Here is a 12985-nt window from a genome sequence, read left to right as displayed (position 1 = left end):
TTACCAGTTAGGCGTATTACCAGTTGTTTCTGCCAAAAGACTAAGATATTCAACAAATCAATGATGTAATAATGGTGGTAACAGCTGGCTCTCCATGCCTCAGTCGTGGGCCTCTCGTGACGCCTGATCAAGCTGGCTTCCATAATGCAAACAGAAGCAGACACCACTAACAGTGTTGGGTCAAAGAGGAGAGGAAGAAGAAGAATATGGACGGAGACACTTTGACCCTTCCATTCCTCTCAGTTACGAACAGATGTTTCTCCCTCTCTGACGCACCCACACACTGAGGCAGGCAGGCAATGCGATATGAGGAGAAATTGGGCCCTGACCTATTTTTGTGAGAACTCTTTTTGGGTTGTGTCCTCCTTCTTCCCGTTCTGGTGAGTGAGATGAGGAGCAGAACAGATCTTACAGCAGGAAACGCAACGCTTGCTGTGGCCAAAATGACTATCGCATGACTAAAATGATTTGTCTCTTTCCACAGACAAGTCTATTTGTATAGGAGACAGACATGCGTACTAGCTCTCTAAAATTCCTCAGCTTCTGCACAGACATGTAACAAAAGTCAAAAGACTCAAACAGAAGACATGACGATAAATCAATATAATAATCTGTTTGTCCGTAGAGTGCATGAGCATTAGACTAAATTACCATGGAGGACAATTCTGTAGTTCATTAATTTCTCAGGTCAGGCGATTCACAAGATTAGAGCCCCATTTACAGTGTCCAATGGAGAGTGAGAATCTACAGGCCAGGCATATGTGAGAATCAGCCATCCTTTCCAAAATACACACACACACACACACACAAATACACACACACACACACTAAACCCATCAGAAAGAAAGCGTCCTTTAGTAAGACTGTGACCCTTGCATTCCACTTCATTCTGTGGGCCTCAGCCAACCAGAGGAATTCAAACATTGGCTCTGCTCAAACTGGCCAATTACAGCTCATTCTGATGTGGAGTCTGAGTCATGCACGGGGGGCCACTCAATAACCTCCCTCTACAGACTGACTGTGTGGAGAGATCGATGCCAGCAATATCTAATAAAGTTGAGTAGAGACCAGAGAGAGAATTGCAGAGTGAGAGCTACTTCATCTTCTTAGGATATTATCTGTCTTTCCTAATTGGAATTGTTTATCATCTAACACTAAGTGTTCTATGTTGAATAGGCAAACAGTTTGTTCTGTCACGATAGCACTGTCTGTAGAAAGGCATCATATCCTCAGCCAACCAGCAGTGCTACTGTATTCAATACAGTACAGAGGTCTGTAACCTGACCACAACTATGTATCCAACCTGCTTCTCAATCTCATATAGTCTAATGCCAACATGTTGGGGATAAGCACAGTAAACTCATTAACAGGCCAATAGCTGGCCGTTTAACATATTGCATTAGGCTCTGTGGAAAATGTAGACACATTATTGGATTACTCCTGCTCTTGATACCAGATAGGGTAGAGTATATCCGGATCCACAACGCATTGGTGGGCGATTAGGCTGATTGGAGATCCAGATGGTTACTGACCCTCCATAATGGGACAATAAAGACAACACACACTGTGCCGAACGAATAGTGGCTGTCCGATCACCTCTGACCAGAATATATAACTAGGTCATGTGGTCAGGAACACCTGGTCCTAAATATGAGAGCTAATACTGTCTGTTTCTTGATGATGATCTATTGTAGTAAGTCTAGTCAGACCTTTGTAGCCTTGAGATATAATAGGCCTGTAGGGGTCTGGGCCTAGTGATCTCCAGGCTGAGTCAGATCTATTGATTTTCACCAGTAATAACATCGTCACAGCAGCTCTAGTGATCAATAATCACCACGAGAGCCATAACTTGTGGAATGTTCATTTCTGACTACTGTGTCAATGTATTGCAGCATTAGTGCAAGAAGCCTAGTACTCGGACAGATAGGAGAACGTGGTTGGCTAGCGCAGTGTGCGTGGCAGGATAGCGTAGCGCTTGAACATTACATGGTGGTGGTTGATGATCAATCCAGCAGGAGTCAATTGTCTCCAATGGAGATCCTTCATCCTCTCTCCTCCCACCCCAATCAGCTCTGACTCACCTTCCACTGTCACCGAATCTGAGATGAGAAGCTCAACATTAGAAGCTCGACAGTGCAATATGCAGAAATCGCTCCGCCATTTCCTGGTTGCTACAATTATAATAGTTTGCCTAATTTCAGTTTATGTGACAAAACAAGCAATGTATAATGTTGAGAAATATTGTACGTTCAAAACCGCTGTGAAATATATTTTCCATAACCAAAAATATAATATTTTCAGCTGTTTGAAGTTGTTGTACAAAACTGAAACACACAAAAACAAAACGTAAGAAAGGGAAGCATAGAAATAGCTCACATAGAACAGATATACCCCTTCCTAGTCTTCACCCAAAACGTTACCTTTTGCAGCACAAAAAAAAATCATGCCACTTCAGACCTGACAACTGTTCCAAGGCACCTCATTACCAATAGAAACAGTCAGTCCCATCCTGCAGGCTTCTTGTGGCATCAAAGTAGCCTGGAAAACATGCACATGTTACCGTCTACCCAGTCAGCTAGTCTCCAATGTATTGGTGTTTCCCTGTATAGTGGTTTCTATGTCTCTCCTAGAGAGAGAGAGAGAAACTAATCAACACCGACCATACTGATCACTTATCGCAGGCATTTTGCTGACATTGTTCATTACGATAAGTAGCCTACAGTGGAGAAATGTGAAGTTTGAAATTAAATACGTTTTCTAATATGAGTGATTGTTAATGGGACAATTGAAGGCTACAACCATCAAACTAGCAGTAATTTAAAGCAGTGTTTCACGCAAGGGGTCAGCTTAAATATATTTATTTAAATTGAAAGGAAATCAGTCCAAAAATGTATTTAAAAAAAAACAAACAATAAAGCTTTGCATCCCATTTGTTTGCGGTACGTGCACTTGATTCAGCAGCGTCGAAAAGGCCAAGTGTGCCCATTTTGAACCATTTCATGTGTCTGAAGGTAGAACTCCGCCTACCCGGCAGGCCAAGGAAGCAAGTCAACTGCAATTACAGGCCTATCGCTGGCAAAGAGGTGTGTATTCAACGGAAGCCAGGCTTCCCAAAAAAAGTGACCAATAATTATTTTCAATAAAAAGATGATCTTTCATCTCTCTGTGTTTCATCATTTTCTTTCAATTGGCAAGAGGCTGAATATATCTCACACAGGAGAAAGCACCCCTCTGTCTCTCTACGTGTAAGCCATCTGATGCTGTATGGTCCAAACGAGTATGACATTGTTGCCGCCTGTAGCATTGAAGGCAAGGGAAGCCAGTGAGCATTTGGCCTCCCTTGATAAAAAAAGGTATAAAAAAATGTGCCAATCAGCATCGAGCTAAACTGAGCGAGCACAACTATGAATGGTCCGACCCACACAACAAAATTGTCAAGGGAAGCCCACTTGGATTTTGGCGTCACTCCTATCAAATCCCATTGAGAGGATACGTCATTGACAACAAAACTTTAATTGTTGCATCTCATTGTGTTGTCCTCTGGTGGCTAGCTACCTAAAGATTGAGCTAGACTTGTGGTTTTACAAAATTCTTCATACTGGCCAATGATTATAATGGCGATTCTGATCCAACCATTTATTCATACATTGTTGTGCCCCTGGCCTGAGATAATGGAAGTTCAATATGTAGCTAGATGTAGAAGGCTAATGTTAACTAGCTAACATTGCCCATGCATGGAAGTTAGGCTAGCGAGCAAGCATTTTAGCCAGGTAGCCAAGGTCAAGTACAGTATTAGGTACAGTACACTCTGTCATACAGCGTGTACTGTATGACAGAGTGTTAGACTGTTTCATCAACATGAAAGGGAGGAGGATGGCATTGGCGTTTCTCTACAAGGGTGAGTCAACATTTGTTTCTACTTGCACGAACACTCACGCACACACACACACACACACACACACACACACACACACACACACACACACACACACACACACACAAATAAGAACCATGGACAGCCACATCATATTTAGCTTACATTAAACTGGACTAAATTGTTTAGATGTCACTGTATTAGACTAAACAGAGGTGATTTGATGATGTTGAAGTTGAAATGGTGTTGGAATAGTGGAGGCAGCTCCTGTTTTCTTTGTGACTTGCAGTAACTATCAGTGGTTCTAAGCCAATAGTTGTTCAGTGGCCCAAAAAAGTCGGGAAAATTAAGTTGCTAGACCATGCTGTTACTGTAAATGCACTATGCTTTGTGGACTTCACTGGACAGAGGTTGCTATCCGGTTTTGTGATAAAACAAAGGTGTGGTTGAATTTATTCTGCCACTATGTCTTCTTATTGTCTCAGCCTTTTTCCTATATATCATGGTCGCAAGGGATGTGAATTAACAGGTTAAAAAGGCAAACAACGCAATTATCACAACACATAGGTTGTAATATGGCTTCCCTGGTGATTTCATCCACACACTGCACATGCACAGTTCACCATGTCTGCACAGTTCCCTCGAGCCATAGACTGTAAAAAGAAGCCTTGAAAGCACAGCAAAGCTGATACTGTGAGACTTCAAAACCATGACTAGAGAGACTCAACGAATACAGCAAGGAGCTTCTGTTTTTATGAGTAAGTTCATGTGTAAGTTGTTATTCAGCACTCCCAACACTTTGTTCAACACCTAAGCCATAAAATGTGCCTTCTCCCTACTTCTACTCATGCTACAACCAGCACTGCTGCTGCAACGAAGGAGTACAGCAAAGTGTTTCCATAAGCTTGCGTTGTTATTATTAGTGGCTTGTATCTGTTTCATGTCAAGGAATATTTCACTTTCTCTGGCCATAGGAGTCAACAACATGAATTGGTGCATGAGGCAGAAATAATGCAGTGCGACTTAAGTTTCGCCATCAGCTAGATGGCTGTATCCTCTTTTCTCAGTGGAGGGAGGGAGAGAGGAGGGAGGGTGAGTTGGGTGAGGCAGCCTCACTGCTGCTTAGACCTCCCCTCAGACTGACCATCAGATGCAGGCCAGTTAAAAAAGAAAAGCAAATGATGCTCACTCAGCTGTGCCTCACAATTAATACAACAAATTATCTATTAGTGGAACGCATTCAGTTGTGACACTGACTATGTTGCCCCTTTCCCCTTTCATATACAATTGAAGTCGGAAGTTTACATACACCTTAGCCAAATACATTTAAACTCAGTTTTTCACAATTGCTGACATTTAATCCTAGTTAAGATTCCCTGTCTAAGGTCAGTTAGGATAACCACTTTATTTTAAGAATGTGAAATGTCAGAATAATAGTAGAAATATTTATTTATTTCAGCTTTTATATCTTTCATCACATTCCCAGTGGGTCAGAAGTTTACATACACTATTAGTATTTGGTAGCATTGCCTTTAAATTGTTTAACTTGGGTCAAACGTTTCAGGTGGCCTTCCATAAGTTGGGTGAATTTTGGCCCATTCCTCCTGACAGAGCTGGTGTAACTGAGTCAGGTTTGTAGGCCTCCTTGCTCGCACATGCTTTTTCAGTTCTGCCCACAAATTTTCTATAGGATTGAGGTCAGGGCTTTGTGATGGCCACTCCAATACCTTGACTTTGTTGTCCTTAAGCCATTTTGCCACAACTTTGAAAGTATGCTTGGGGTTATTGTCTATTTGGAAGACGCATTTGCGACCAAGCTTTAACTTCCTGACTGGTGTTGCTTCAATATATCAACATCATTTTCTTCCCTCATGATGCCATCTATTGTGTGAAGTGCACCAGTCCCTCCTGCAGCAAAGCACCCCCACAACATGATGCTGCCACCCCTGTGCTTCACGGTTGGGATGGTGTTCTTTGGCTTGCAAGCCTCCCCCTTTTTCCTTCAAACATAACGATGGTCATTATGGTCAAACAGTTCTATTTTTCTTCCATCAGACCAGAGAACATTTCTCCAAAAAGTACCATCTTTGTGCCCATGTGCAGTTGCAAATCGTAGCCTGGATTTTTTAATGGCCGTTTGGAGCAGTGGCTCCTTCCTTGCTGAGCGGCAATCTCTCCCATCACTCTGCTCTCTCCCATCCCTCTATCCCCTCACTCTGATCTCTCCCATCCCTCTCTCTGCTCTCTCTGCTCTCTCCCATCCCTCTATCCCCTCTCTCTACTCTCTCCCCATCCATTTCTTTCGTACTAACGCTTTCACATTAAACTTGTTCACCCCTACAGAAAAGGCTCCACATTACCTACCTAATTAGAACCAGCAAATATTGGGTGGGTGTCTCACTTTAGCCACTTTGAAAAAGTACTGAAAGCTGTCTGTCCCTATTTTAGACGTCTAGTTTACACTGTACGCTATAGAAAACAACATTCCTTGAAATAAACCCAGTCTTTGTGGAAAGTAAGATCTGAAACATTGCTCATCCCAAGAACTTGGTGGCCTGCCTGGTCATTTGGCAGTGTGAAGAAACAACGCGTGCAGTCTGTAGCTTACCCCATGACAGTCAGGCACTCTCCTCTGGCATTCCTATCTGCTAAGCCAAAATCATCAGCTTCCTTATCTTTGGTGTGTGTGATTACAAGAGAGATATGAAATATGCTGTATCTGATGTTCACACAGGTTTACTTCCATTTTTTTAACATTTATTTAACCAGGAAAGTCAGTTAAGAACAAATTCTTATTTTCAATGACAGCCTGTTCAGGGGCAGAACGACAGATTTGTACCTTGTCAGCTCGGGGGTTTGAACTTTCAACCTTCCGGTTAATAGTCCAACGCTCTAACCACTAGGCTACCCTGCCGCCCCATTAACAAGGGTTTGAAAGTTTAAATAAAGAGCTAAAGTGTTATTGGGTGTGGTATAAAACAAGAAGTTATCCAAGATGGCGTATCAGTCGGACGTGTGTTTTGTCTTGTCCCGTCTTAATAATAGTTTTCCTGTTTAAAAAAATATATATTTTAAATCTCACTTTCCATCTACGGACTGAAAATACTCTCCAGCATCCCGCTTCACCCAATGTGGTACGAATCTGCAATTTTTTAAAACTTTAGAACCGGAACTCCCATCAGAGGCTAGCCAGCTAACTTTCTACTAGCCAGTTAGCCACTGCTAGCGGTATTCACCGTTAACTCGGACACCAGCCAGCCTCAGCTCGGTCAATACCTGCCAGTCTGCACAGCGCAATAACAACCCAGAGCATTTTCTCTACCACATCTCCGGATTCCTACCGCAAGCTCTGGACCTTTACACCGGATAACCACAGCTAGCTAGCTGCAATCCGAGTGGCTGTTCCTAGCTAACGTCTCTGTCCCGAAGCAAGCCCCAGTTAGCCTGGAGCTAGCCTCCAGCTAGGCCCATCTCCTGGCTAGCCAAAGAGGTCCACCAGCTAATTCTTGGGCTACAATACCTCTTGTCAATTGGCCAGGACCCTTTATTTCCGACACGGCGCCCTGCCGATCCATCACGAATGGTCTGCCAATGTAATTGTCCGAGGTGGTTTCAACAGGCTTTTCCGTTGAGACGTCACCGAAGATCCATCTGCTGGCCACGGCCTGCTAGCTTTCTGAATCGCCGTGTCTCCAGCTCTAGTGTAGTAGCGACAACCGAACAGCCCCCTGCCTTCACCTATTGCTGCTCATTGGGCCAGATGATCACTCGGTTACTCATGCCTCTCCCTAATGTCAGGGGTGGCAGGGTAGCCTAGTGGTTAGAGTGTTGGACTAGTAACCGAAAGGTAGCAAGTTCGAATCCCCGAGCTGACAAGGTACAAATCTGTCGTTCTGCCCCTGAACAGGCAGTTAACCCACTGTTCCTAGGCCGTCATTGAAAATAAGAATTTGTTAAAAAGGTCAAAGGTAAAAAATTTTTTTTTAAAAATGCGTTGTCTACTGCTGTTTAGGTTAGTAATTATTGTTTAATTTCACTATAGAGACCCCAGACCCATCCTAAATGCCTTAGATAGCTCGTGTGTCGCACCCTCCACACATGCGGAGACCTCACCTGGCTTAACTGGTGCCTCCAGGGATGCAACCACTCTCATCATCACTCAATGCCTAGGTTTACCTCCACATCCTACCATAACATTGTCTGTACATTATGCCCTGAATCTATTCTACCATGACCAGAAATCTGCAACTTTTGTTCTCTGTCCCCAACGCACTAGACGACCAGTCCTACGGCCTTTAGCCGTATCCTTATCCTACACCTCCTCTGTTCCTCTGGTGATGTAGAGGTTAACCCAGGCCCCGTTGCCCCCAGCATCACACCAATTCCCAACTTCCTCTCATTTGTTGACTTCTGTAACCGTAAAAGCTTTAGTTTCATACATGTTAACATTATAAGCCTCCCTAAGTTTGTTTTATTCACTGCTTTAGCACACTCCGCCAACCCTGATGTCCTAGCCATGTCTGAATCCTGGCTTAGGAAGGCGACAAAAATTCGGAAATTTCCATCCCCAACTACATTTTCTGACAAGACAGAACTGCCAAGGGGGGCGGAGTTGCAATCTACTGCAGAGATAGCCTGCAGAGTTCTGTCATACTATCCAGGTCTGTGCCCAAACAATTCGAGCTTCTACTTTTAAAAATCCACCTTTCCAGAAATAAGTCTCGTACCATTGCCACTTGTTATAGACCCCCTCAGCCACCAGCTGTGTCCTGGACACCATATGTGAATTGATTGCCCCCCATCTATCTTCAGAGTTCGTACCGTTAGGTGACCTAAACATGGATATGCTTAACACCCCAGCCATCCTACAATCTAAACTGTCTTCAACCAAGAGCTCAGCGATCACTGCCTCATTGCCTGCGTCCGTAATGGGTCCGCGGTCAAACGACCACCCCTCATCACTGTCAAACGCTCCCTAAAACACTTCAGCGAGCAGGCCTTTCTAATCGACTTGGCCCAGGCATCCTGGAAGGATATTGACCTCATCCCGTCAGTAGGAGATACCTGGTTGCTCTTTAAAAGTGCTTTCCTCACCATCTTAAATAAGCATGCCCCATTCAAAAAATGTAGAACTAAGAACAGATATAGCACTTGGTTCACTCCAGACTTGACTGCCCTCGACCAGCACAAAAACATCCTGTGGCAAACTGCATTAGCATTGAATAGCCCCCGCGACATGCAACTTTTCAGTTAAGTCAGGAACCAATATACACAGTCAGTTGAAAAAGCTAACCTGAGCTTTCCTCACAGAAATGTGCATCCCGTAGCACTGGGATACAGTAAAGTCCATGGAGAATAAGAGCACCTACTCCCAACTGTCTGAGGATAGGAAACACAGTCACCACCGATAAAGCTACAATAATCGATCATTTCAGTAAGCATTTTTCTATGGCTGGCCATGCTTTCCACTTGGCTACCCCTACCCCGGCCAACAGCTCTGCACCCCCCGCAGAAACGTGCCCAAGCCCCCCCCCTGCTTCTCCTTCACCCAAATCCAGACAGAGGATTTTCTGAAAGAGCTGCAAAATCTGGATCCCTACAAATCAGCTGGGCTAGACAAACTGGACACTCTCTTTCTAAAATTATCTGCCAAAATTGTTGCAACCCCTATTACTAGCCTGTTCAACCTCTTTTTCATATCGTCTGAGATCCCCAAAGATTGGAAAGCTGCCGTGGTCATCCCCCTCTTTGAAGGGGAGAAACTCTTGACCAAAAATGTTATAGACATATCCACCCTGCCCTGCCTTTCTAAAATCTTCGAAAGCCAAGTTAAACAGATCACCAACCATTTTGAATCCCACCGTACCTTCTCCACTACACAATCTGGTTTCTGAGCTGGTCACGGGTGCACCTCAGCCACGCTCAAGGTCCTAAACGATATCATATCTGCCATGGATAAAAGACAGTACTGTGCAGCTGTCTTCATCGACCTGGCCAAGGCTTTCGACTTGGCCAATCACTGCATTCTTATCGGCAGATTCAACAGCCTTGGTTTCTCAAATGACTGCCTCACTTGGTTCACCAGCTATTTCTCAGGCAGAGTCCAGTGTGTCAAATCGGAGGGCCTGTGGTCCAGACCTCTGGCAGTCTCTACGGGGGTGCCACAGGGTTATTTTTCTCTGTATATATCAATGATGTCGCTCTTGCTGCTGGTGATTCTCTGAACCACCTCTACGCAGACGACACCATTCTGTATACATCTGGCCCTTCTTTGGACACATACAACACTCCTTCCGTGGCCTCCAACTGCCTTTACATGCTAGTAAAACTAAATGCATGCTCTTCAACCGATTGCTGCCGGCACCCGCCCACCCAACTAGCATCACTACTCTGGACAGTTCTGACTTAGAATATGTGGACAACTACAAATACCTAGGTGTCTGGTCAGACTGTAAACTCTCCTTCCAGACTCACATTAAGCATCTCCAATCCAAAATTAAGTCTTGAATCGGTATCCTATTTAGCAACAAAGCCTCCTTCACTCATGCTGCCAAACATAACCTCGTAAAACTGACAATCCTACCGATCCTTGACTTTGGCAATGTTATTTACAAAATAGCCTCCGACACTCTACTCAGCAAACTGGATGTAGTCTATCACAGTGCCATCCGTTTTGTCACCAAAGCACCATATACTACCCACCACTGCAACCTGTATGCTCTCGATGGCTGGCCCTCGCTACGTATTCGTTGCCAAACCCACTGGCTCGAAGTCATCTATAAGTCTTTGCTAGGTAAAGCTCTGCCTTATCTCAGCTCACTGGTTACCATAGCAACACCCACCCATAGCACGCGCTCCAGCAGGTATATTTCACTGGTCATCCCGAAAGCCAACACCCACTTTGGCCGCCTTTCCTTCCAGTTCTCTGCTGCCAATGACTGGAACGAATTGCAAAAATCACTGAAGCTGGAGACATATCTCCCTCTAACTTTAAGCATCAGCTGTCAGAGCAGCTTACCGATCATTGCACCTGTACACAGCCCGTCTGTAAATAGCACACCCAACTACCTCATCCCCATATTATTACATACCCTCTTGCACACCAGTATCTCAACATTCACATCATCATCTATCACTCCAGTGTTTAATTGCTCAAATGTAATTATTTCGCCTCCATGGCCTATTTATTGCTTTTTATTGTGTTATTGTCTGTACGTTTGTTTATGTGTAACTCTGTGTTTGTGTTTGTGTCGCACTGCTTTGCTTTATGTTGGCCAGGTCGCAGTTGTAAATGAGAACTTGTTCTCAACTGGCCTACCTGGTTAAATAAAGGTGAAATATTGTATTTTTTAAAGGTACAAAATATCCCTTTCTCTTCCATCAGGATGATCAAATTAATGAATTGCTTAATCTGAGAATTTCTGCCAACAGCAGAAGTATGGTCGGCCTACACAGGACAGACCACAATGCAATGTTAAACTTACTTGCAACATTACATTTAATCTTTGATATTTACAAATAAGATAATGTCCTTTCTGGGGTGCACTATCTCTCAGATGACTATTCACAAATGTCTAGCATTTTGCTGAAAAAGTGGGAACCGCCAGCATGTTATGGTTTAATCCCAAATGGCATCCTACCATTACTTTTATAGTGCACTACTTTTGACCAGAGCTCTGAAGGCCATGGTCAAACGTTGTACAATATATTGGGATTAAGGTCGGTGCCAAATGGGATGGAGATTATGAGACCCGCGTGGGCCAAATATCGGTGTCTACCACGAACCTGCTGGTAGTTCTGATCCTGGGGGGTGAACGTGTTGTCGATGGGCTGAAAGTTCAAGTTGACATGAGGGAAATTGTGTAGCCAATATGTCCACCAAGGTGCCATATAATCCTCCCGTATTGAAGACATCCTGGCCCGAGTTTAATTATCCAATATCTAGTAGTCTTCTTTAGTAAACCGACAGCTCAGTCCCGTCTTCTGTAACAAAGCTATAAACAGTAATGAAAAAGCATGCTGGATAATGTAAACTCGTTCACACGCACAGTAGACAAAATATGCAGGGAGATCGTTAAATGAAAGCATTCCAAAATTATTCGTGAAAAAGAAAATTAGCACACCGTGCCCGGTCAGCCCGTTTCAACCACAGCCATCCTACCGCTACCGTCTGCTGGTTCAGTCATTCCACAGACAAGGGCCGTCCCTACACCGGAGCGCGTAGAAATAAGAGACGCTTGAGACAAAGCGAGAGCGCAGAACCTGAAAGTAGGAACATGAATAGTAATGAAAAAAAATGTAATTGGGAAAAGTAAGACTTGGCACGTGGTAAATGGATACTCAAGTTTATGAAAAAAGTATAGGTATAGGCCAAATATAGAATAATTATGAAATGTTCACAAAAGCAACATTGATATCTGGGTAGCTCCCATTGACTTTGCAACACCCCCATCTAGTGTAAATAAACTCACATGCAGAATCTGTCAAAGTTTACCAAAGTGCCATGGAAATAACGCACAACTGATAGCATTAACCGTAGTCATATGGCGCAGTTTGAGGATTTGGCCTGGTCTTCTTCCAGTCTGCAAACAGCTGCTGGACAATGACCCAGTGTTAACACAGGGAACTGAAGAATGGGTTCTAATTTACTTTCCCGAAACCTTACAATATTTTAAATAACAAAATGGCACCCTATTCCTTATAGGCTGCTAATTTGATTAAGACCCATAAATCTCTGTTCAAAAGTAGTGTAGTATATAGGAATAGTGTGCCATTTGAGACGCAAACCTTTATGTATGTAGTAGACAGTAGCCAATGCTATGGTCATTCCAACAAATCAGGTCATAAGGTGAATGCACCAATTTGTAAGTCGCTCTGGATAAGAGCATCTGCTAAATGACTTAAATGTAAATGTAAACAAATAAAGCAAAACACTAAATAACATTCAAGCATGCTGTGACAAACAAGGTGAATATCTGAAGTCTCAACCTTCTGTATGAAGTGGATGAGTCTCATTTTACCTTTAGTTAACTAGGCAAGTCAGTTAAGAACAAATTCTTATTTTCAATGACTGCCTAGGAACAGTGGGTTAACTGCTTGTTCAGGGGTAAA

General features: G+C 43.6%; 1 protein-coding gene across 1 annotated transcript in view; it reads right to left on the bottom strand.

Moving 5' to 3' along the window:
* LOC115119629 (protein tweety homolog 2-like) overlaps positions 1–12710 on the bottom strand; it is a 159242-nt gene extending 146532 nt beyond the window's left edge. Inside the window, exons 1-2 of the mRNA XM_065012629.1 lie at positions 11998–12710; positions 11660–11868 (exon numbers count right to left, since the gene is read on the bottom strand). Of these exons, the coding sequence (XP_064868701.1) occupies positions 11660–11788 (129 nt within the window). The 5' untranslated portion in view covers positions 11789–11868; positions 11998–12710. The remainder of the gene's footprint in view (positions 1–11659; positions 11869–11997) is intronic.
* Between the last annotated feature and the right edge of the window lie 275 nt (positions 12711–12985).

Source organism: Oncorhynchus nerka, linkage group LG28, assembly GCF_034236695.1.
Source record: "Oncorhynchus nerka isolate Pitt River linkage group LG28, Oner_Uvic_2.0, whole genome shotgun sequence".
NCBI classification, from domain to species: domain Eukaryota; kingdom Metazoa; phylum Chordata; class Actinopteri; order Salmoniformes; family Salmonidae; genus Oncorhynchus; species Oncorhynchus nerka.
Note: the sequence above shows the minus strand (reverse complement) of the source record. Positions and strands in the feature narration are given on the sequence as shown.